Source organism: Lissotriton helveticus, chromosome 2_2 (genome assembly GCF_964261635.1).
Source record: "Lissotriton helveticus chromosome 2_2, aLisHel1.1, whole genome shotgun sequence".
Lineage (NCBI taxonomy): Eukaryota > Metazoa > Chordata > Amphibia > Caudata > Salamandridae > Lissotriton > Lissotriton helveticus.
The window spans coordinates 482,114,424-482,141,071 of NC_136060.1; the positions used below are offsets into that span (position 1 = coordinate 482,114,424).

At 45.1% G+C, this 26,648-nt stretch overlaps 1 protein-coding gene across 1 annotated transcript in view; it reads right to left on the reverse strand.

The window, feature by feature from the left end:
- Positions 1-26,648, reverse strand: part of LOC144821549 (uncharacterized) — a 130,103-nt gene that overhangs the window by 60,574 nt on the left and 42,881 nt on the right. Inside the window, exon 2 of the mRNA XM_078678724.1 lies at positions 7,409-7,696. Coding sequence (XP_078534850.1) covers positions 7,409-7,696 — 288 coding nt within the window. The remainder of the gene's footprint in view (positions 1-7,408; positions 7,697-26,648) is intronic.

Genomic DNA, 26,648 nt, shown 5'->3' on the forward strand with positions numbered 1-26,648 from the left:
ATGTCAGGGGGTTGCTTGACAAGATCAAGCGTGGTGCTGTGTTGCGTTGGGGGAAGCGTGAGAGTGCTGACATATTATTGCTCCAGGAAACGCACATGATGGGTTCGAAAGTGTTGGGCCTGCAGAGGTTTGGCTACCACCAGGTGTTCCATGCTGGTTTTTCCCGGGGATCTAGGGGTGTGGCCATTTTGATTCATCGCAGGGTGGCATACGTCCATGAGGAACAGTGGGTTGACCCGCAGGGTCGGTTTATCTTTGTCAAGGGCATGGTGGGTGCTGAAACTGTGGTCTTTGGGAGTGTCTATGCCCCCCCCCCCCTGCAGTGGGCCCTGGCTGAGCGACTCTTCACTGTGTGGGAGGACATCCCTGATTCCTTGGCGATGGTTGGTGGTGATTGGAACGATGTGATGGATGCGAGTGTGGACCGCTGGCGGCGCCGGGATGTGCTGGACGTTGCCCCTCCCTCTGCTCGCACTAGATTGCATGCTATGGCTGAGGGACTGGGTTGGTCGGATACCTGGAGGCATATGCATCCTGCAGCTCGTGAATATACCTATGTCTCTGCTGTGCATGGCTCCTACTCGAGGTTGGACTGTGTGTTTGTGCCCAGGGGCTGCTTGTGTAGAGTGAAAAGTGCTGATATTCTGCCTAGGGGTCTGTCCGATCACTCCCCGGTCTCGGTTAGGGTGGAACTCTGCCGAACGCGCCAACCGTTTCGATGGCGGATGTCCTCATGGCATCTGCAGCAGCCGGCCTACGTGACGCATTTACGGGAGGCGCTGGACTTCTACTGGCGGGAGAACCTTGTGGGGGACGTGGATGCTGGGGTGGTGTGGGAGGCCATGAAGCCCACTATCCGTGGAGTGGACATTGCGTGGTGCGCCGCGGCGCGTCGGAAACGGCGGGAACTGATCATAGACGCGGCTACAAGGGTGGAAACGTTGGCAGGGCAGAACCGCGCGGGGGGAGACGACGCCGGGTTGCGATTGCTTCTCCAGGCTCAACAGTCCTATGCGTCTGTCCTGCTTGATGAGGCTAGACAGGCGTGGCTGGCCACACGTAGTAGAATATACCAGTGGGGGGACAAGTCGTGCACGATGCTTCATAGACTCTGCCAACGCCATCTTCAGCCGCTTGTGCTGCCGGGGCTCACGTCTGCTGACGGTGAGGTCATTACCGATCCAATTGAACTGGCGGCGAGTTTTGCCGCTTACTATGCTGCCCAATACGCCCCATGCGGCCGCCTGTCCGCTGATGAGGTGGTTAAATTTATTGAGGACCTGCCCCCCAAGGCAGTGTCTGACGAAACCAGGACAGCCCTGGATGTGCCCCTTTCAGCTGAGGAACTGGGCGATGCCCTGGGACAGCTTAATACTGGGAAAGCCCCTGGCCCAAGTGGTTACCCGAGTGAGTTCTTCAAAAAGTTTCATGTACAGCTGGGGCCCCATTATCACCGTGCGCTTGAGACTGCACGTGAGCAGGGCACACTGCCCCGGGACTGGAGGCACGCCGAAATAGTGGTCTTTCAGAAGCCGGGTAGACCCCCGGAGAGGCACGACTCCTACCGCCCCATTTCGTTGCTCAATATTGAGGCTAAAGTGCTGGCTAAGGCTCTAGCGAATCGCTTGTCCCCACATATAACAGATCTTGTGCATCCGGATCAGGCCGGGTTCATGCCTCATAGGGCGACGCGGCACAACATCAGACGCGCGCAGGCGGCGATTGATGCAATGGGAGCCACAGGGGAGCAGGCGGCCTTATTGCTGGCTGACATCAATAGGGCCTTTGACTCTGTCAGTTGGATGTACCTGTTTGCACTCTTGCCCCGGCTCAATCTCGGCCCGGTCTTCCTGTCCTATATTAAACTATTGTACACCGACAATACGGCCTCGGTGCGGGTTGCGGGGGCGGTATCGGAGACGTTTCCAATTGGTCGAGGGACCAGGCAGGGATGCCCACTCTCCCCCTATTTGTTTGCTCTCCTTATGGAGCCGCTGGCTGCCTGGGTCCGTATAGATGCGCAAATGCGGGGGTTTGTGTGGAGCGTCAGTTTAACTGATAGAATTGCGCTTTACGCGGACGATGTCCTTTTCTTTCTTACCGACCTGCGGCGATCGGGACCGCGCGTCCTGGAAATCATGCAAGTCTTTGGGGAGGTCTCCGGTCTCTATTTGAATCTGCGTAAATCCACCCTTTGGGTGCTGGATGGCGGTGATGTGACAGATCCCTGGACGCTGGGGCTTCAGGTGGCTACACGTGGCCTGAAATACTTGGGAGTGTTCCTGTCGAACTCGGCGGACGTTGCGTGGGAGCGCAATGTAGTGCCGGTTTGGGATCGGGTGCAGTCGGATGTCAAGACTTGGTCTCGAATGCCACTCTCTATATTTGGCAGGTCCGCTATTTTTAAGATGGTGGCCCTCCCGCGTCTCCTCTACCAGTTGCAGAATCATCCCTATCCAATTGCACCCCGGTGGTTCCGACAAGTCAACTCGGTTTTAGGCCGTTTTCTGTGGGCGGGGGGGACGGCCAGAGTGGCTCTCCGTACATGCTTCTTGTCCACCTATTGCGGGGGCCTAGCCACCTCGGATCTCTTATCCTATTACCAAGCCGCTCATCTGCTTATCCTGAACGACTGGTGGTATGGTGACAGAGCGGATCCGGCCTATGCCCTGGAGCGCTCCTTGATGGGTGACAACACGCTCCACACGGTTCTCTACTCGGCCCGCGTGCGGCGGGATCTGCCGAGGGTGACGTGCCTTGTTTTTGCGGTGTGGAGGCAGGCCTTGCGCCGCATGGGCTGGTGGGGTCGCCTGACCGCTGAGACGCCGCTTTGGCATAATGGCCTCTTGCCCGAGCTTTCGGCCCTGACGGGATTCGACGGATGGGATGCGATCGGGATTTCGCGACTGGGTAATGTGATGTCCGGTACGACTCTCAAGTCCTTTCAGGCACTTAGCGCTGAGTTTGATATGCCCCAGTCCCAATTTTTCCGATATTTGCAACTTCGCCATGCGCTGATGCCCAGCATTGTCACCTTAGCTTCCCTTCCAGAGTTTAGTCCCATTGAGGCAAAGGTCTTTATGGGTGATTTGGGTGATAAGAAAGTCTCTCGCATCTATCAGACTTTGGTCACTCATTGCTCCTCCACCCTTCTTTCGTTGAAGACGGCTTGGGAAGCTGACGTTGGCCCCCTTGACGAGGATGACTGGAGGGAGGCTCTGGAGTCCCCTAAAGGTGCGGCCATTGCCATGCGGCTTAGGCTAATCCAGTTCAAGATTCTCCATAGGGCCTACTTCACCCGTGCACGACTGTGGAAGGCTGGCTTGATTGAGTCCCCTGAATGTTTGCGCTGCGGGAATGCAGTGGGCGATTTGCTTCATACGATGTGGTCGTGCCCGAGGCTGGTGGGGTTCTGGAGGGGTGTGTGGGGCTGTTTGTCGGAAGTGTTGTGTTGGACTCTTCCTCGTACCCATCGCCTAGGCCTCCTACACGTCTTGGAGGGGGTTGGTGGAAACATATACAAACGGCATCTCCTGCTCCTGGGTCTAGTGGTGGCCAAGAGGGACCTGGCCCGAGCGTGGAAGGATGTGAGGGCTCCCCCCCTGTGTGCGTGGAGGGCCGGATTGGACTTTTGCATGGGCCTGGAACGGCCGGTATTTGAGGTGCGCGGTTGCCCCCGCAAACATTTCAAGATCTGGAAGAGGTGGGCTGAGTATAGGGGGCTGACACTTGACCCTCCAGCGGAACTGGAGGAAGATCCCTAGAAGTCTGTTATTGGCGAGTCCTTGCATTTTGCCACGAATCCTATCTCATGTTGAAACGTGCAGCAGTTGTTACACGCGTGCGAGGGGTGGGGTGGGACACAGGGGTGGGGTTGGGAGGAGTGGGTAGTTGGAGTTTTTGAGGATGGGGGAAGGCATCGTGCTGTTAATGTTTATCTATCTTTCATGACTGACTGGTTGGTCACTTGGTCCTGTGCTGTCATGCTATCATGATGTTTGGTGGTGTTCTCCTGACTGTGGGGAGCCACGCATATTACTTGCCCGATCCTGCCAATAAATAAAAAATTTTGTTGTGAAAAAAAAAAAAAGATTGTGAAGGACTTCGTTAACCCTCCCGCTATGATGGCTCAGAGTTCTCCGAGCCAGGCACTTTGCAATGGGCTATCGGACTATTTTCAGGACAAAATTATTAAGTTAACTTCCTCTTTCAATCCGGTTCTGGCCTCCCCTCCAACCAGTGATCCGGACTCTCAGAAAGTCTCGCTGAATTCTTTTAAAGAGCTTACTTCTGAGACTGCTGTAAGTCTACTTGTCCAATGCAAATCAGGGTCGCCGCTTGATCCGGCTCCTGCTAAAGTGATGGGCAATCTCGCCCCTGTACTGATCAGCCCACTCCTTTCCATTTGGAATTCCTCGTTTCGCACGGGTCAATTCCCCATGGCATGGAAACAGGCAATGTTAGTCCCGATTTTGAAGAAAACGGATGCGGATCCCTTGCAATTCTGCAACTACCGTCCGATTTCTCTCCTTCCAAAACCAGCAAAAAATCCTGGAAAAGGCTGCCCAGAAACAACTGGCAGACTATCTAGAATCCAACCAATTGTTACATGACTCGCAGTCTGGATTTAGAACAGGCTATAGTACCGAAACCGCTCTATCGGAGGTATCGGAGACTATTCGTGAGTGTGTGGATGGGGGCGAGGAGGCCATGTTGGTCCTCCTCGACCTATCCGCCGCTTTCGACACCGTATCTCATGAGATACTTCTGGACCGGCTGGGGCAGTCAGGAATTGGAGGTACTGTGCTGACTTGGATTAGATCTTTCCTTACAGGTCGGACTCAGAAGGTCTTTCTCCGACCTTTCGAATCAGAGGGTAAACCTCTTCTCTGCGGAGTGCCTCAGGGCTCTGCTTTGAGCCCGCTATTTTTTAATGTCTACCTAGCTCCGCTGGCAAAAGTGGTGGAATCTTGGGGGGTCAGAGTGATCTCCTACGCTGATGATACTCAGCTTGTGTTTTCATTTAGAGATCACTCTGACTCCAATTTCATCAATTTTCGCCACTGCCTCAGCAATATTTGCTCCTGGATGACCTCTAACCACCTTAAATTGAATACCGACAAAACTGAGGTTTTATTTTTTAATCAGAAAACCGCGGTGCCTGCCAGTCAGTGGTGGCCAACTGTACTTAATCCTCCTCCGGTCCCAGTCCAGACAGCTCGAAACTTGGGCTTTCAATTTGATAATGCATTGTCCTGCAAATCACAAATCAACAAGGTCACGGCAGCTTGCTTCGGCAAACTATGTATGATCAGGAAGATCTTTCCTTACCTCCCTTTGGATTCCCGCAAAACCATTGTTCACACCCTGATTACTTCGCATTTAGATTATGCCAACAGTCTCTATGCGGGCACCCCTTTGTACCAAATTGAACGTTTGCAAATAGTACAAAATGCCGCAGCGAGACTGATAGGCAAAATTCCTTTTCGCCACTCGGTTGCTCCATACCGGAAGAAGCTGCACCGGCTCCCTATTGCCCGTCGCATCCAGTTTAAAGCTTTGATTTTTGCCTTCCGTGCCCTTAACGGGTTAGGCCCTGGATACTTGAGAAAGAGACTTAAACTGTCTCAATCTGTCAGGTCTCTGAGATCGAATAGCCTACGCCTCCTGGTGATACCCAGATTCCGTCGTGCCAGAAGCGGGGGCAGAGTGTTCGGCGTAGTAACAGCTAAACTTTGGAACAGCCTCCCACTGGATCTTAGGTTCACTGACTCGGAGCCTTTGTTCCGAAGCAAACTGAAAACTTGGTTGTTTACTATCTCACAAGCAGCTCATTTCTCTCTAGCTTGCAGTCTGTAGCGCCGGGACACCCCTGTTCGGGGGTAGCCGTGCGCTTTATAAGCTTCTTAAATACATAAATACATAAATAAATAAATATTTCTAGCACTTACTCGTCCGTGCTGGCGTGCAAACTTAAGCTGGGAGGAGCATGTTTTCTCTTCATTCAAAAAGTGAATGAGCAATAAAGATGCCTTTAAATCTTATTTTTTATCTTGACACATTTGTGGTCTGTTCAAGGACAAGGGTCAAATCTAGGTTTGTCTTTTTACTAATTGTTGCTGATCTGTTATTGCAAAATGGTGTTTACTTTTTTCTCTTCTTACAGTTACAGCTTTTTGTCAAGTGAGCCATCAGACAATATTTGTGAAACAAAAATGGCAGGTTTTTTTCTAACAACATTTAAACAGCTTGTAAATGATTAGTACAAGTATTTCAAAATATATCCGAATTGAATTATTAAAGAATTTTTGGGGGGAAATTCATAAGCGTGATGCAAACAAAGATTTTAAAAGAAGCAAAACAAAATCAGAACACTCTACTTGGTGATGTGCAAATGAGAAACATCTGCAAAAACTCCAAACATTTTACACTAAGTAGTTTTATTAGTAAAACTACTTCAGTGGGAAATGTAAAACTACGTCAGTGCGAAACGTCGTGACCATTTCGATGTAAAATCTGTTGGTTGCAAACAGTAGTGTGCTTCTACTTCATGCTTTAGTTACATATTATTAAAAGTGATAGTTTTAAATCATGATTTGAGAAACATTCCTGCCCTCGCCCTGATGACAATGTAGTTTATGAACTAAGACAAGTCAGCGGTCCTGTGTATCCTATATGTGGCTAGATTTTTTTATACATGGAGCAAAAGTTTGATCTAATAAATCATACAAGAGTTGTTTTGTACAGCACACATGCTGAACTCCTGTATTTGAAGGTGCTCTCATATGCAATAAAGAAGGAAATGGTGTCTCAGTGCCTTAAAATATTTGCCCAGGATCACCCAATTTCAAATCAGTTTATGGGTCAAGAGCATTATAATAAGGCTGAGTGGATTATTTAAGGCACTATACCTGCAGGTCTAGTAACATTTTTTGAGGACTGGTCAGTGTACCTGGGCTTATGTACAGATTGCCAAACGCGGACCGAGAAAATAATTGAACTTAAGATGCCCACATTGGTACATGTAGTAGTCTTTGGAGGAACTCCTGTGCTATCTGAAAGAAAGTTATTTTCCATAGGAAAATTGTAAATTTTACACACATTTTTGTGAGAAGAATACTGAAATTACCTATTCCGGGAGGTGTATATTTTGTAGTGAGCCAAGACTTGGTCCTGTATTTTCTTGCGCCCCCAAGGAGTGTTAAAGCCCGTAAAAACTAGGATAATTCTATTGCAAGCTTCTGCTAGCATTATCAGATGAAATAGATCACAATTTCGGCCTCTGCGTTTGAAGATTCTGTTATAACACTGCAAAGAGTTCTGCTACTAGCAGGACATTTGCAAGTTAATGGTGTGGTATTTTGTTGTAATAGACACTAAATCCTAAACCATCTTGACTCAAACTTACCAAGAACACGGATATAGTGGTAGGACATGTACTGAAGATCCCGCGTCTGACAGTACCAGCCTTCATCTTGACGACTGACGTTCATTAATAGAAAAGTTCCATTGTAAGGTTGTATACGTCCTTTATATGCCTTAAAGATTTGAGGGTCATGGTGATAATACATTAAATCCTTCCCTGCTGTGTTTGTTCTCTGTGCTCCAAGAAACACCCACTCAGAAGTAGCCGCAAAGGGTATTTTAGGAAAGAGCACTGACTCGCCCATAGTTGCTGTGATGTTTTGGTCCAGAGCTGCAAGAAAAGAACAAAGTTAACTGTTTTGGAGGGCAAAGTCACTGTTAATGGAAGAAACATTGTGCATGAAACAAACTGACAACTATTAATGATTATAAAAGCAGCTTAAAACTAACCTGTTACAGCCCAACCTAAGCTGCCTCAGGGCTAGAGAAATGCAAAAAGGACCATCCTAGCATTCCCAACACCCTACAGACTTTCAGAGTTCACTACAGGGACTCACGCGGATTAGCAGAATCTTACCTAAGTGCCATTCCCAAAGGAGAGAGCAATTCATGTGTTTGCCAGCCCCCTGGTTCTGTGGCCCCTAACAGCTATTGTCACCCTCGATTTAACTGTAATAAGGAGAGGCAATTTATTTGGGCTCTGAAAGATTGTAATGCTAAGTGGGAGTGAGCAAATAGAGGAGACACGCAACGGAAACATGATGTTCAATCAATCAGGGTTTGTAAAGCGAAGTTACTCACCCATGAGGGTCTCAAGGTACTGGGGAGGAGGGGGACAGTGGCTCAGACTAAGTGCTGAGTTAATCTGAAGAGGCAGGTCTTGAGGTCCTTCCTGAATTGCATCAGCGAGGGGGATTTCCTGAGATGAATGGGCAGGGTGTTCCAGGTCTTGGAGGCGAGGTAGGAGAAGGACATTCCTCCGGGTCTGGTCTTGCGGATTTGTGGGACAGTGGCCAGGGAAAGATGGGCGGAGCTGTCTGTTGGGTACGTGGAATGTGAGGCTGTAATTCAGGTATGTGGGTCCAGCTTTGTGAATGGCCTTGATGCGTGGGAGAGGAGTTAGCAGGCTATTCGTCTGTCAACTGGGAGCTAGTGGAGGTCGCAGAGGTGTTCAGGAATGCGGCTGCGATGTTAGGGAAACTGTTGCAGAAATCAAATTTGATGAAGATGATGGCACACAACCCCAAATCTATAGCCAGGGACCAAAAATCCCATTATACATAAACCACTTACCAAACAAAGGGGCTCATCATTCATTTCCCATATATGATCCCTGATAACGTGCGCTGCCTTTATTTTGTCAGTTTTAATTATGCACAGAACTATTCCTCACATTAATAGTATAGTTTACTAATTCTTAACTATTCTTAAGTTCAACTGTCTTCCTTTGGTCGAAGGACCATTAGTTGATCGGTTGATGGCAATCTATGACTAACTAAACAGTTTAACACTTTAACTGAATAACCACAGAGTCATTTATCAAGTTAATAATTTGTTCTTATTAACAAAAATAGCTCATAATTCAGTGCAACATACAAGATCACACATAAGTGAAAAAATCAATTATCATGCAAAGTAATCAAAATGAAGCATTGCCACAGCATCAAAGCATGCATAGGGATGGGGAAAAGAAGGTAGAGCAAAAATACTTTAAAAAACTATTTTGCGAAATTAAGGCATTAAAGGAGGGTGATACCCACCAAAGAATAAGAAAACCACTTCCTTGACCGAGACTGGTCAGGGGTCCCCAGAGATAGGCTCAGAGGACAAAACTTGACAGAAGCAGCAAAATCTTGCAATAACTAATAAGAAAACAATCTCCCAATCTATATACTTTTGCTCCAATGCTCCTCGGTTGCAATCTCCACCCAGTCTATACCTGCGACGTTCTTGTAATTAACCCAATAGATGATCGATGACTTCTCGTTCAATCTGCTTTTCTTTCCTTTGGTCTCAGTCCGTGTCTCTTTCTCTCCCTCTCCAATCAACTAACTTTTTCTCTGGTTCGGCCTCAATTATACCTTCATTAGTCTCTCACTATCGAACAATGTGCATTCTTAGCAGAAACTCGGGCTGTGATTGGTTGACACGGGTCATGTTAGGGTCTCCTCATCAGGTTCTCATCACAAATATATATATATATATATATATATATATATATATATATATATATATATATATATATATATATATATATATATATATATATATATATATATATATATATATATATATATATACACACACACACACACACACACACACACACTAGTGTCTCCCTCTGATTGTATGAGAACCACTAGGAGAAAATCTTCAAAATGCAACACTGGATGGCTATAAATTTGTATGTATGTATATATTACCTACTGGCGGTCGCCAGTAGGTATATATAGTTAGGATTTTTTCTCTATGGGTTTTTTGAAAATTCTATGTCTAATAACTTTGGCGTTTGTGGACGGAATCGGCTGAAATTTTCAGGAAAATGGCACATTTTGTTTCTGAGCAGCCCTTGAAAATTTGGGGGGGGTTCGTCCAGTGGGGGCCGAGAAAAAAGGGGGGTCCCAAAACGTGTTTTTAACATTGAGTTTTCCATAGGGCGGTTGGCCTCACTTTTAGCCCGAACGGCTGAATGGATTTGCACGAAACTTGGCAAAATTGTAGGGACTGGTAGCCCGATGTGCCTTTTGTAGGTCTCAATATATGTGCTCCAGTGGATTTTGAGAAATTAACGTTTAAAAAAAGATATATATCTGTAACAGCGGACCGGTTAGCGCTCTGGTTCGCGGACTTTTCGCGCAACGGAGCTTTGTGAAGCGAAGCTGATTGGTTCTCCGGCGTCTGTCAACATTCCAAACAGTCCGTAGCGGCCGCCATCTTGTCTCTCGGTAGGATCGAGAGACAAGAGGAGGTCAAAACAAAGGGGGAAATAACTATAAGGGGGCATAGTAGATCCTCGCTGACCCCCTAGGTTTGATGTGGAGGTTTTAAAAGGGCCCCGCGGGGCAAAAAAAAATAATAATAATAATAATCGAACGGCTGAATGGATTTGCACGAAACTTGGCAAAATTGTAGGGACTGGTAGCCCGATGTGCCTTTGCTAGGTCTCAATATATGTGCTTCAGTGGATTTTGAGAAATTAACGTTCAAAAAAAGATATATATCTGTAACAGCGCACCGCTTCGCGTACTTTTCGCGTTACGGAGCTTTGCGAAGCGAAGCTGATTGGCTCTCCGGTGTCTGTAAACATTCCAAACAGTACGTAGCGGCCGCCATCTTGTCTCTCGGTAGGATCGAGAGACAAGAGGAGGCCAAAGCAAAGGGGCAAATGACCATAAGGGGGCATAGTAGATCCTCGCTGACCCCCTAGGTTTGATGTGGAGGTTTTAAAAGGGCCCCGCGGGGCAAAAAAAAAAAAAATAATAATAATCGAACGGCTGATGACCATAAGGGGGCATAGTAGATCCTCGCTGACCCCCTAGGTTTGATGTGGAGGTTTTAAAAGGGCCCCGCGGGGCAAAAAAAAATAATAATAATAATAATCGAACGGCTGAATGGATTTGCACGAAACTTGGTAAAATATTAGGGACTGGTAGCCCGATGTGCCTTTGCTATGTCTCAATATATGTGCTTCAGTGCATTTTGAGAAATTAACGTTCAAAAACAAGATATATATCTGTAACAGCGCTCCGCTTCGCGGAGATAAAATTATATGTGTATTACCTAGCTGTTGCTAACACCAGTTAGCGACGGCTAGTAGGAGATAGCGACCATCTTGGGTCCCACTTTGCATGTGAGTGATATTTATCACTAATGACATGCAAAGTGGGCATGCCAAGATGTTAGCGACTGGAAACAGTCGCTAACATCGCTATCTCCTATTATCAACTTTTGGAAATATTCGAGATAAGCGCGAATATCTCCAAAAAGTAACAGCTGCCCTGAGCAGTTCTTAGCCATGTTATCCAATGGGAGGTGGATAACATGGCTAAGAGCATTAGCTCGGTAATGCATGAATATCGCGGAGTTTTCAGCGACATTAATGCATTGCGCTCGTTTTTTATCGTATTTGCGATAAACCTTGATAATAGCAAGGTTTATCTGCGATAATTTCTGACGGTAAAAAAATCTTTGCAATGCATCGTTAGGGATAAATATCGCTTAACTTTGGTAATATGCCCCAACGTCTGTTAACGTTCGATTCGAAGGAAATCAGGAATTGTTGAAAAACATTGTGTGCGCCATCTTGTCTTTTTTCAAATGCCACACTTTTGTCGTGCACGGCAGCCATTTTAGATGCCTTGACCAGATCCACTCTGTGAACGCTGTCGATCCTTAGCATGGCTCCCCACCCTCGCAAGCATCTCCCCCAGGCAGTGGTCACCCCCGCTCTCTGTTTTATGCATGGGTAATAAACCTCCCCCCATCTGCGCTGTTCTTCCCTGAGAATCACACCCTGTGCCCGCCCGACACCTCCCTTTCGCCCTATTCACTACCGCACCCTCTGACACTCCTTTTCCTCTGTGTCCGATTGTCCAGGCCGGTCCTAGGCTATCAGCTAGCCCTGCAGATGTAGTTTATGGCCACAGCTGTAAAGAATCACCCGTCTTCAAAGGAGTTATAGTAGATCAAGGCCCACACTCGATGAGATCCGTCACAGCAGAAGCGTTGCTATTATCTGAAAACCATTCTGTATTGTGATTGGGGAGGGGACCGAGCGTGAAGCGGAAGATTCCAGGGATGACTCTTTGTACATCAAAGTTTTTACAATTATGTGTCACATTAAAAATATATAGCACTCCGACAAAGTAGTAAGATTATAAAACTTTAATAATTTATAAATATATACAAGAAAACAAAAATAGTAATAACATATAAACATTTTTAGAGAAAAACAACGAAGTAGCGGTCGGCTGTGCGAATAGTCCCAACGCAGCACAACGTCCAGATTTCCGGCGTGGGGCGTCGCGGGGGGTGGGTGATCAGTAGCAAACTGTTGTGCGAATAGTTCCAAGGCAGCAGAACGCGCCGAAATCTAGATGACACAAAAGTGATGTCTAGTAAGTTGCCACCCAGCAAATAACGGCGTGGGGCGTCGCGGGGGGTGGGTCATCAGTAGCAAACTGTTGTGCGAATAGTTCCAAGGCAGCAGAACGATGGCACCAAGGTGATGTCCAGTAAGTTGTCGCACTGGTTTTGGTATCCTACAATGCTGCTCCGAATAACGGCGTGGAGCGCCCCGGGGGAGGCGGCGTGAACGGGCCTCTCCAGGTGGAGTCTCGTCTGTTGTAGTGGGGCGCCCCTTTACCGTTTCAGTTGCCATTCCGTCCGCTTTTGGTCCACTGTGTCAAAATCCGCCATTCAGCTGAGTTGCGCCCACTCTTGCGGTGCAGCGATAGGCGGCTGTCACAGGACTCTCAAAATGGCGGCAGGCTGTTTCCTTTTTGGGCCTGGTCCACTGAAATGGCCCTGGGACACCTTGGAAATCGGACGCTTGTCTGCTAGGTCTTGGACCCCATTCTCGAAAGCGTCCCCTCCGCCTTGAGAATTCATCAAAAGTTTTGGGGGCCCCGACTCCTGCAGGCTTCTGGTGGGGAGCGGCTGCCATGATTGCTCGCGGAATGACCACGACGGAGCTACGAGATGGTGGTGCTCTCATGGTGACGCCAGCTTCAGTCTGAAACATCCAGAAACAAGGTGGGGCTTTCATCGTTTGGGGGAAAAAAAAAGTTTTCATCCAATGAAAAGTGTTGTTTTTAGGTCATATGATCAAGCCTTCCATCATTAGGAAACCAAAAGTAAAATGAACCAATGAAAAGTTTTATAAACAAGTCACATGACCTGTTATGCGGCATAGGGTATAAAATGCGGAGAAAATACGTTGGCACGTGAGGCGGCGTCAGTAGCGGACCGATGTGCGAATAGGCCGAAGGCAATACAACGCGCCAAGATCCGGATGGCATCGAGGTGGTGTCATAGTTGAGAGTTCTGAGCAGCGGTTGTAACACTGTCTGAAGCTTATTTGCAGCTGCTGCAGCTTCACTACGCGCCAAGATCCGGATGGCACCGAGGTGGTGTGTAGGAAGTTGCCGCACTGGTGTGGCCATCCTACAATGCTGAAAGTCGGCGTGGGGCGCCCCGTTGGCCTGTGAGTTTGCGTCAGTAGCGGACCGATGTGCGAATAGGCCGAAGGCAGCACAACGCGCCAAGATCCGGATGGCACCGAGGTGGTGTCTAGTAAGTTGTCGCACTTCTGTGGCCATCCTACAATGTTGAAAGTCGGCGTGGGGCGCCCCGTTGGCCTGTGAGATGGTGTCAGTAGCGGACTGATGTGTGAATGGGGCCAAAGGCAGCGCAACAATATTTTCTACTATATTTCCGGTGTAGAAGAGACCACAAGGCGCTGAGATGCCAAGATCCGGATGGTACCGAGGTGGTGTCTTGCAAGTTGTGGTACTGGTGTGGCCATCCTACAATGCTGAAAGTCGGCGTGGGGCGCCCCGTTGGCCTGTGAGATGGCGTCAGTAGCGGACCGATGTGCGAATAGGCCGAAGGCAGCACAACAATATTTTCTGACTGACACCACAAGGCGCTGAGATGCCAAGATCCGGATGGCACCGAGGTGATGTCTAAGTTGCGGACTGATGTGCGAATGGGGCCAAAGGCAGCGTAACAATATTTTTTGTATGGAAGATACCACTAGGCGTTGAGATGCCAAGATTCGGATGGCACTGAGGTGATGTCTAGGAAGTTGGTGTGGTCATCCTACAATGCTGAAACTCGGCGTGGGTCACCCCATTAGCCTGTGAGATGGCGTCAGTAGCGGACCGATGTGCGAATAGGCCGAAGGCAGCACAACGCGCCAAGATCCGGATGTCACCGTGGTGGTTTCATAGTTGAGAGGCACTTCATCTGCAGTGGGGCGCCGAGATCCGGATGGCACCGAGGTGATGTCTAGCAAGTTGCTGTACTGGTGTGGTCATCCTACAATGCTGAAACTCGGCGTGGGTCGCCCCATTAGCCTGTGAGATGGCGTCAGTAGCGGACCGATGTGCGAATAGGCCGAAGGCAGCACAACGCGCCAAGATCCGGATGTCACCGTGGTGGTTTCATAGTTGAGAGGCACTTCATCTGCAGTGGGGCGCCGAGATCCGGATGGCACCGAGGTGATGTCTAGCAAGTTGCTGTACTTGTGTGGTCATCCTACAATGCTGAAACTCGGCGTGGGTCGCCCCATTAGCCTGTGAGACAGCAGTTCTTTGGATTTGGGCCTGGCTCGTCTGCTGTAGTGGGGCGCCCCTTTACCGTTTCAGTTGCCATTCAGCTGAGTTTCGGCTGCTCTTGATGCTACAGCGACAGGCGGCTGCAACAGGACTCTCAAAATGGCGGCCTGTTCTTTGGATTTGGGCCTGGTCCACTAAAATGGCCCTGGGACACCTTAGAACTCGGACGCTCGATTTTTTTTCCCTTTCCTGTACATGCAAAAAAAGGTAAATGCCCGGTACGTTACACGCTTCATCTGCCACGATGAACTCTCTAGAGGAACCGAAAAAAAATATAGTTGTGGTAACTATACCATGCATCGTCATATGGAGAGGTGGCAACAATTAATTATAGTGCTGCATAAAAGAGAGATTTGGAGGAGAACCCCTGACCTGCTAGTACATTCATCAAAGAAGTGGCACTGAGAGCTTCAGAGGCAAGGGAAACGGTCCCAAATATTTAGAAGAAATTTGGAAAGATTAAAATGACATGTTTAGATTGTGGCAAATTTATTTCATGTGGACATCTGAGTGTTACTCTAATAAATACAGCATATGAACATCATCATAGTCGATGGTTGGTAGAGACATTTTGACTATATCCTGGACCTGCCCGTCCTCGCCCAAAATGGCGCCAGAATAAATGGGACTCGTAACTCCTTGTTGTGTACTGGTTGCAGAACCTTGAAATCACGAGATACGTATGCAGTTTTGAAGCACATGGCGGGCGGGGACGAGAATTGATTGAATATTTCGACATCCCTATTGATATTAAGTTCTGATGTGTTATTGATTACTGTACTGTTGAAAGTTCGAATTAACGTCACCCATGGTACTTGCCCGCAAATGTATATCTAGATAATTTTATTGTAACTGGCCCTGTCGTATTTTAATTATAAAATGTACGTCCACCGATTCCGTAACTGTTAGACACCTTAGTTCTTGCAACCTAATGGCCCGCCCGTTACGTTCCTCTACAGTGTAAATGTCTATTTATCATATACGATTACAGTTTGCTCCGTGGCCGGCCCACGTGGTTATAGGCTCGTATTTGTATAATGAAATTTTCACAATAAAGGTTTTTAAAAGAAAACATGGTAGTAGTATATACATTGGTAAAGTTTTTAATAATAGTCACTGTTTTAGAATCATTAAAAGGCAAGTGAAATAAAGCAGACCAATTACATGAAGGGTAAAAGGTATAATACGAAGGAACGCAGTAAAGATAAATGGTCAAGGGCTGTTGTGTTTTCTATTCCTGCAACATAAAGTGATCGATAAGAATCTCATATTCAGGCGTATCGGCGACTAAGACAGCAGGTCGACCCTCTTTTGCTCAACGGCTCCGTCATGGGACGAAGAAACGCTCTTTTTCTCGAAAAAAGAATATATTTTACTTGCAGGACAGTTGTAAAATTTCCGGGAAAGTATATTAGCCTGGAACATTATAACATATATTTAAGAAAAAATAATGTTCGGAAGTAATGAAAAGCGTAATTTTTAGGTCATATGATCAAGCCTTTCATCATTACAATAAGAAAAGTAAAATGAACCAATGAAAAGTTTTATTAACAAGTCACATGACTTGTTATGCTTACGTTACGCGCTGCGCGCCCCGGATGACTTCCGGATGCGCTAACGCGGCGCGTCATATGACGCATTACGCGACAACGCAGGTACAGAATATAGTCAAAATGTCTCCACCAACCAGCGGTCGGAACACAACCCCTTTCAGCAGGCTAAATAGTTCTGTTAAATGACAACAGAAGGGACAGGCAACAAGAACCATCAGTCAAAGAGGGGAGGGCTAGTTCTTCTCTACCGGGTTACATTGGGGCGCTACCGGAACTGATCGAATTGGTAGTCTACAGTGTTTCTGGATGTTTCAGACTGAAGCTGGGGTTAGCATGAGAGCAGCACCATTTCGTAGCTCCGTCGTGGTCATTCCGCAACCAATCATGGCAGCCGTTCTTTATCGTTATTTTGGGCGGGGTGGGTGGCGGAGCAGAGCTGTTTTGCAGCCATCATTGTGTGGAGTTCAGTTCATCTCACTAGTTTTGTATTTGTCATGAGGGGTTGTTCCTAATGTTTCTATTTTAGCGAGGTCAAAAAGAGATCCCATTAGTGGCCTACTGATTTTGCTCGATTCCTTTTCTTTTTTTTTACACGATTTTTCGTTATCTGCAAAGACTAAACAGAGTATTGCGACTCTGTGTTTGTTTGTAAATAGAGAATGAACCAAAGAGAACTAATTCTAAAACAGTAAATACTTGGATAACAATGAATCAAATGGAGAGAGAAGCAGGCACGACGGATTACAATGGGGGCAAAGACCTGCGTTAACTACCTTTCACTATCTGCAAAGAGAGAGTACTCCTAATAGAAATGAGGGGGGGGGCACCATTCAAAGCAGATCAGTGTGCATAAACACGAAAATGTTTTCACTTACCACGTACTTGACATTCGACAGCTTATGATATTTGCTATTAAAAAACCATTGAAATTCACTGAAAAAACCATAGGTTATAGACCATATATAGTTAGGAATTAGCATTTACAAAACCTTGAAAATTCACTGAAAAAACCATAGGTTATAGACCATATATAGTTAGGAATTAGCATTTAAAAAACCTTATTTTACTCACACAAAACCATTGAAATTCCATATATAGTTAGTTGCACTAACTATATATCGCGCACCTGCAATCCACTGCTGATGATGTCACATATTACATCATTCATGACATGGTCAGTGACATCACTGATGACATCACTGATGACATCTCAAATGACATCACTGATGACATCACTGATGACAACATCCAGTGACTGTATGTTTCTGTAAAGTTAAAATGTGTCTTACATATTGAAGAATGAGTGGAAGTATAAGTGTCTGGACAAAGGATTTAGTAGGTGCATGACTGAATGCATGAGTGAGTGATTAAATGTGTCTCACTGAGTGCATGGGTTAGTGACTAAAGTGTCTTAATTTGTGCATCATTATGTCTGTTGTTCTGTAAACTGCTGCATGTTTTGATCAGTAGCTATATGATTAACTATATGGGTTACTGATTGATTGTCCAAGTATTTGTATGGGAGACTGAGTGTGTGTGTGGCTGGCTGGGAGGTGTGTGACTCTGTGCAGATCAATGTGTACTTGTATCAATGATTGTATAACAAGGTAAGTATGTGTTAGTATATGTTTGAAAATGTAAGGTGCTCTATGTTTAACTGTATAGACAAGAAAATGGAAGTGTCATTGATTCTTTACAGGACTGACTAGGTGTGTGAGTAACTCCATGGATGAGTGGCAGACTGTGAGTGTCTGTATAGGTGTATGAGTGCATATGATAGTGTTGTAAAGATGAGTGATTGTATGTATGAATGATAGTATGGGTGAATGAGTGAAGGTGTGTGTAGACGTAGGAATCAGTGAGTGCGTATGTAGTAACTAGTATTGGTGTGTCAATGGTTTCAAAAATTATATTCTGTATTTAACACTGGGTGAAACAGAGGTTATATTAAAATGTGAGGAGATGCATTGTATTGTCACATGAATGATATCATCAGTGATGTGGTCATTGATGTCAAATGAGATGTCATCAGTGATGTCATCAGTGATGTCATTTGAGATGTCATCAGTGATGTCATCAGTGATGTCACTGACCATGTCATGAATGATGTAATATGTGACATCATCAGCAGTGGATTGCAGGTGCGCGATATATAGTTAGTGCAACTAACTATATATGGAATTTCAATGGTTTTGTGTGAGTAAAATAAGGTTTTTTAAATGCTAATTCCTAACTATATATGGTCTATAACCTATGGTTTTTTCAGTGAATATATATATATATATATATATATGTAGAAGCAAATGTCCCTTACTGGAGAAGGAGCGACCATTCAGCTGGTGCCGGTGCCGAGTCAAGGACAAGACTCGTTTAGACTTTTGCAAAGCAATTTGAAATAAGTCACCGCACTCTTCTAGGATTTGGTTAAGCTTTTTTAATCCATCAAGGAAAAAACTTCTTCACCTACGCGTTTCAAACAGATTACTGTTCTTGCTCACGGTAGTTACAAGTCCATTATTTCTTTTTACTATTTATACCCTCCTGCCCATTTGGCAATTAGGATGCATTATGGGAGGGGTAGTTTTTTGGTTGAAACAACCACGTCAGGTCACTTTAACAAGTTATCAAAGTCATTTCTAGGTGACTATTGTGACGATGGCATATTGGTGGCTGAGTGCCAGATGGCTTGGGGTGGTGTAACCATTCCAAGGCAAGTCGAGTAAATTACCTCTCTTGCTGCCTGTATGTACTAATATTATACTGTACATAGTGGTGGGTGATAGCTAAGTGCTATATACCAAGGTCATTGACTTGTAACTTGTTCCAGGACTCTGACATTGTTTAAAATAAACACTGTAAATAACAAACATAAATTTTTACATAAATTCTCAGTTTAACCCTATACATTTCAGAGGTTTAAGCAATATGTACTGAAAGGAATCAATACGTTTGGTTCAAGTTTCAAGTTTACATTTCGTACAATTATTATACTTTTGATTCAAACAGTTATCTAATGAGAAAAGTATCATAGTCAAAGGAGACCTTCATTCTTATTGTCATGTGATTGTTTTGGATATTGGATTTTAATTGATTCATAAATGTACATATAACTCCTCGTCCCCGTTCAATCCTTGCGGGGTCTTGGTTTTGAATTTTATTATTAATTTGGATTCCAAACGTCTCAGTCTTTGCAGGCGATTACCTCCTCTCTCATTGTCAGGTATCATTGCTAGTCCTGAATATCTCACATTTAACCAAGTTTTGTTTTTGTGAGTCATGAGGTGTTTTGCCATTGCATAGGTTTGGTCCTTGTTTTGCATGGCCCTAATATGTTCTAGCATTCTTTTCTTTAGGGCACATATTGTTGATCCAATATATCTCTTTCCACAATCACACTCCAAGAGGTAGACAACATAATGGGATTCACAAGTGATCTTGGTTCGTATTTCAAATGGTTGGCCTTTTGGATCTGTTATGGATTTAAGATTTTTACCGATCTTACATGCTTTGCACGATGTGCACTTGGTGAATCCTTTCTGTCTTTTTTCTAGCCACGTTTCTTCTCTTTTATTTATGAAGTGGCTGTTGACCAGAATGTCACCAATTGATGGTGCTTTTCTATAGGAGATTAAAGGTGCATCTCCTATCGTGTTTCCAATGTCAGGATCCTTTTTTAATACACTCCAATACTTGGTGACCGCTTTCCTGATGTTTGCACTTTCTTTTGAATATGTCAATATTAGGCGTGGTTTGTCTTCCTTCGTTGTTTCATTGGCCTCTTTTTTCTTGACTATCAGTGTCTCTGTTCTGGTCTTTTCTCGAGCTCTCATTTCTCCTCTTTTTATTGTTTTCATATTGTATCCTCTTTGGGAAAATCGATTAACTGTTTCTGCAAATTTGTTTTCCATTTCAGATGGTTCAGAGCAATTACGTTTCATCCTTAGGAACTCTCCATATGGTACATTTAGTTTCAAGGATGTTGGGTGAAAACTGGTCCCATGCAGGATACTATTAGTGGAGTTTTTTTTGCGAAAAAGGGTCGTGTGCATTGTATTGTCTTTAATGTATACTTTTGTATCCAAGAATTCTATTTCCTTCTCTTGGATGTTAAAAGTAAATTGTAGGCCCACATTGTTCTGGTTCAAGATCGTTATGTATTCTACCAACTCTTCCCTGGTTCCATTCCACACAAGGAAGAGATCATCAATAAACCTCAGCCAGAGAATTGTCTTAGCAGTATATGGTTCGTTTTCTTCTCTCCAAGCTATGTGTTTCTCCCACCAACCCATGGTGAGATTAGCATAGCTTGGAGAGAAAGAAACTCCCATGGCAGTTCCACAGTTTTGGGAATATATTCCATTATTAAAGAGGAACACGTTGTTTGTTAAGCATATGCGTATCATGTCCAACAGCATAGCGGAATGTTTGAGTTCCCCTATTGGTCTCTGTCTTAGAAAGTAAGCAGTAGCTTCTAGACCTATTTGATGGGTTATTGATGTGTAAAGTGAAACTACATCAATTGTAGCTAAAAGATATGTTGGTTGCCATTGTGTGTCCATTATTATTCGAAGAAAGTCTCCAGTGTCCTTGATGAAGGAGTTTAGTGTTGGTACTATGGGAGCTAAGAAATGATCCACATATGAGGCAATGTTTTCATATAGCGATCCACAGCTGGAAATGATTGGTCGAGCTGGGGGTTTGAACAATGTCTTGTGAACTTTCGGCAGAAAGTAAATAGTTGGTGTTATCGGATTTTCTACTGTCAAAAATTTGGTTTCTTCTTGACTTAACAGCCCACTCTCCTGCCAGGTTCTTATTTGGCGATGTATTTCTATTGTCATCATCGCTATTGGGTTAACTTCCAGTTCTGTATAGTTTTTAGTATCTTGTAATTGTCGATTCGCCTCTTCTATGTAGTCAGTCTTGTTTAAGACCACAATATTCCCACCCTTATCGGCTGGTTTTATTTCGATTTTTAGGTTCGATTTTAGAGAGTTCAATGCTTGACGTTCCTCCCAAGTTAAGTTTTCTTTACTTTTGTTGTTGACATTTTTCAGTTTATCTAGTTCCGCAGTGATTAGGTCATGGAATGCATCAATTCTGTTACCAGGATGTAAGGATGGACAGAATTTTGATGGGTTCTTGAAAGATGTTTTTGGATGCTTGTTATATGAGATATCCATTTCTTTCAAAATTTGTGTTTCCGTTAGTGAGGTGTTATCATCCTCATTTGCCAGGTTGTGAGCTACTACGAGTGCCGGGAGGTCTGAGATTGTATATCCTTCCTCATCTCCACTGTTAGTCGCATTGAGCTCATGTGTACTTTTTTTGTTGTTGGATTTGGCAAAAAACGTTTTTAATTTCAGTTTCCTTATATATCTGTACATGTCAATCTTTGTTTCCACCTCATCCTGATGTTTTTCTGGGCTAAATGTTAATCCTTTGTTAAGTACTTTTCTTTCATTGGTGGTTAGGGTATAATTCGATAGGTTTATTATTAGGTCTGGACTCATGTTGTTTTTCTTTCCATTGTCAGATTTTATTTCTTTGACAAGGTGCGATTGCGCAATGGGTATCTAAAATATGTTTTTAGGGTTATTTTTTGTATGTCTTAAATATGTATTGTCACGTTGTTGAATTTTGAAGATTTCCTCCTAGTGGTTCTCATACAATCAGAGGGAGACACTAGTGTGTATATGTATGTGTGTGTATATATATATATATATATATATATATATATATATATATATATATATATATATATATATATATATATATATATATATATATATACATATACACATACATACATACATACACATACATACACATACATATACATATACATATATACATACTAGTGTCTCCCTCTGATTGTATGAGAACCACTAGGAGGAAATCTTCAAAATGCAACACTGGACGGCTATAAATTTGCCAAGCTCAAGTATAACAAACACAAATGACAAAAGAAAATTGCAGCTATTCCGAGATTCCTCCACTGGTGTGTCGACATGACCACGTTTCAGCCAGATCTTCTTTGGCTTCTTCAGGACAGGGTTAAATGTATTATTATCAAACACAGACTGAGTCTGTCTAATGTACACCAGTATCACTCACAGCGAGCACAATGTAGAGTCTCCTAAAGCTGGAGATACGGTCCAATTCTATGTTCCCTCCATGTCGGGGACAAAATCACCCGCAACAACACCGACTCGCAGGGGAATTAATGCAAGTAGCGTGCACCGTCTAGCTCCACTGGCGTCTTACCTTCCGTATCCGATGTGCCTGCCCTTAAGGTAGGCGTAGGTAGCCCTATGGGCAGGGTGCTGTGTAGATTTAAGATAGAATTTGTGCCTTTATTGTGTGTCATGTCCTGGTAGGGACAACCAGCCTATTTTATTTCTCAGTACCGCAAGGCCTGCTCATTCCATAAGCTAACATTGGGAATACCCTTACATAGGTTTAAGAGGTAATTCCTGATCTGAAAGGAGTAGCGCTGCCATGTTTAGAATTGAAATGAAAAATAATACTTCCTGGTGGTGATGGAGTTTTTATTACTATTTTAGAAATGCCACTTTTAGAAAGTGGACATTTTCCTGTGCTAAACAGTCTAGTGTCTTGCAGCCTAACTCCAATCCACAACTAAAGTTGAGTGACAGCTGAGCTTTGTGCATAAGTTCCAGAACGCCACAACACAGGAAGGGCTAGGTGTGACAAGAAAGGTATCTGCATACTGATAGTCTTCCTGGGCTGGGAGAGAGGGAGGTGGGGGGCATTTACATTAGTATAGGGTGTGTCCTGCCCTCACAGAAAGGGCTTGTTTACCCCCTACTGAAGTCTGGAGCCACCGCTTGGGTTGAAAGGGGTTTGATGTATACTTCAAAATGTTCCTTTTAAGTGACCTCTTGATCAAAGACATTTTGAGTATAAGTACAGGGGCTCTGACCACATGATTCTAGACACTGGGTGGGACTTGTGACCAGACGCTGGTGGCTCCACAGACTGCACCAGAGGATTTCTGTGCTGCCAGTAGAACTGCCATCTGGACCACTTGCTTTGGTATGCTGGACTGCTGGAGAGAAGGCTACACACAAATGGACATATGTGCTGGCCTTCTACATGCCAGTTTCTCCCGGTGTGCCCCCAAGTGCTCTCCAAGGAGTGTTGTTTATGCTTCTTGTACCTTCCAGTCCAGTGCATAGTGAGCGGTGACTGAGGCTCCTTGCGTTTTTACCTTTCAGCGCGTAGTGAATGCTAAATTTTTTATTCCTCTTGGTGCCTGAGGGCTGAGCAGCGAGATTCGATAGGGCGGGCACACCACATTTTAAACAAGCAAAGATTCCTCAGCGCGGCACAGAGCACCTGAAATCACTGCACCTGTGGGCTGAGGAAGGAGCTGCAATTGCCCTTCCCCCAACCCCATCCCCCCTTTCTGGGAGTTCCTGCTTTTACAGAGGAACAGAGCAGGACAGAGCAGCACGTCCGATGACCCCCACAGCGATGGCGATCAAGGTACTATGGGGTGAGGGGTGTAGCCGCACCACATCCTAGCGGACCATTTTTCTAAGGAAGGCTGCGTTTGGGGGCAGCAGCCACATGGGTATGGGCAACCGCATTGCACTACACTGCATGCAGAGGAGCCAAAGACTGTCTCCCCGCCCTCATCCACCGTTTGTGCTTCCCCTCATTTGATGGCACATACCTTGGGTGGCATTTTGCTTGCTAACAGCACTGGTACGCCAGGAAAAACCTCAGAGGCTCCTGGTGGTAGCAGAAATTACTACATGCTCCTGTGTGGTGGGTGTTTTAACCGATTATGATTAACAGGCACACAGGTGCCCCTGCAGCCTATGATTTTATTGTAATTGCTGTGATTTACCCTGACCATCTGTAGTTCTCACTGATTAAATACTGTGGCGAGCCCACTAGAAGTCCAGGTGCTTCTGAGGCGGTTTTATGCTTCCTATGCATTTAAAGTGGTGTTCAACTTGATTTAGATAATTTGAAAAATAATTTATGACTCCTCTACCTTTCCCTCCTCACTATGGTCCCTCCCACTGCCACTACATTTTCGATTATTGATTTGAAGAATGTGTTTTTTTTCAATACCTATTCACTCAGACAGTTGTTAGCTTTTTGGATTTACACTAAAAAAAAGATCATTCCGGTTCTGTATAGCTCCACATGGCTATACAGAAAGTCCCAGTATTTACAGTCAGGCTTTGAAGAGACAACTAGATTCCTTTCCTGTACCAAAAGGGGTGGGCCTCATTCAGTAGGTCGATGATATTTTGTTAGCTGCTGACACTGCTGAGCAACGTGAAGAAGGTACACTGTTACTGTTATCGTTTCTTGCATCACATAATCACAAAGTCTCTAGAAAGAAATGGCAATATTGTAGACAGCAGGCTACCTATTTAGGTCACCTCCTGTCTAAGGAGGGACGTGTGCTCACACCAGATCGCATTCGGACCATTTTAGATACTCTTGTACCCTGCACTCAAAAGGATGTTTGTGCATTGGTTGGCAGTGGATTCCCTGTTTTTCAAACATTGTTAAACTTTTGTTAGCGCTTTTGACCAAAGACACTCCGATGCCCCTCCCATGGACTGCTGAATGCCAGAGCGCCTTCCAACAGTTACGTGAAGCCCTTTGTTCTGCACCAGTATTAGGTACCCCAGATTACACTAAATCTTTCACGCTCTATGTTCACGAAAGGGAAGGTTGTGCCCTCTCGGTCTCGCGCTCTATGTTCACGAAAGGGAAGGTTGTGCCCTCTCGGTCTTAACACAGACTCTCTAATCGCTAATATTGATGGTGATTTTTTTAAAAGGACGGCAAGTGTTGAAAGATATTTCAGTGCATCCAAGTGTAAAACGCTTCAGTGCAATCGGAAATGAGAAAGTGAATTATGCACAAAGCGCGGACTGCCTAAGGGAATGAAATTATTAACGATGCTTTTAAAAGACATGAATGTTGAAAGATATTTCAGTAGATTGGGAAAGAGAAAGTAATTGAGCAGAAAGCGCGTACTGGATTGGAAAATGTAAAGTATTCATGTGTAGTAAGGGATGGCCACATCTTATCTCTATGGCGTTGCTCTGAAACTGAGAAGCATGCGCTTGGAGAGGGATCTGAAATAAATTGGATTCAGCTGATCGGCAACATGCGGCTGCGGGTGCTTAATTGTAAATGCCTGCAGGCAAATGGTAAATTGGACCCGGCTGGAGACAGGACGCAAAAGCTTGGATTTCATTCAGCAGTGACGTTCATGCGGGGGAGCTTCATAAAAGGACAAGACGGCAAAAGTGAAAGCAGGGATGTGAGCGCGAGCGACGGCAAACACGCGAGCGGCAAAAGTGAAAGTAATCACGCACCAGATGGCGCCTCGTGTTAATGAGATAAGAAAGGCAGCTGGCGGCTGCGAGTGTTCATGTGCCCCTGCAGGCAAGCTTTAGGCCAGGAAAAGTTTGTGGATAGCACTTTGAAAAGCCCCTAACTAAAAGTCGAGCAGCAGCGCATGCGCTGCTCTAGGCTCGACCTAAACAAGCACAAGTGATAAAAATATTTTACCCTGAGTGTGTTCAGAGGGTTCTATATTTACATGATTATACAGGACTAATGTGCCAGTTTGGCTTTGTGTGGCGCTTCATTCTAGGAGATAGATGCCTGTTGGCAACACGTCATTCACTGATCGTTTCCTTGCTGGCGGGGCAAATTAAGCAAGTGTTTATTAGCTGGTGGAGCTGCATTCGGTGTGTGTTTACCAGCGGGTGGAGTTGAGGTTGCCCATTTCGAAGAGATATGTTCAGTTTGGATGTATACATTGGGAGAGCTGTATTCAATGCGTGCGTGTGCGTTATTGCAGCCACATTTACTTAGGGCTGTACACTCCCTAGAGCAGCATTCAGTGACCGTTTTCCAGTTGGTTGAGCTAAATACAGTCGTAGAGGCAGGCTTGCCAGGTTGGCAGAGATGCATTTGACGGATGGTGCAGCCTATTCTTTCTCCTGGGGGTTCCAGTTGGTACAGATGTATGTAGTGAGCTTGCTAGTTGACACGCAGTATTCGGGTGGTGTTGCCAAGTTGTGGGATGGAACAGCCCGTTTGGGTTGGGTTGTCTAGTAGTGGGATGGTTCTGCTGGGGTGGACCATTTGTAAGATGGTACAGCCCGTTCGTCTAGGGTTGCCTAGTTGTGGGATGGTGCAGCCCATTCGGAGTGGGTTGAGCCCAGCACGCTAGCCAGGACTTCCCTATTTGTGTAGAAATGTTGATAAGCGAGTTTGAACCACGATTTGTCCATATTTAATCAACGAAGAAACAATGCAAAATAAGCACAACTTGCTGCACTCACACTTCATAAACGGACCGTGACAATTAACTCAAAAA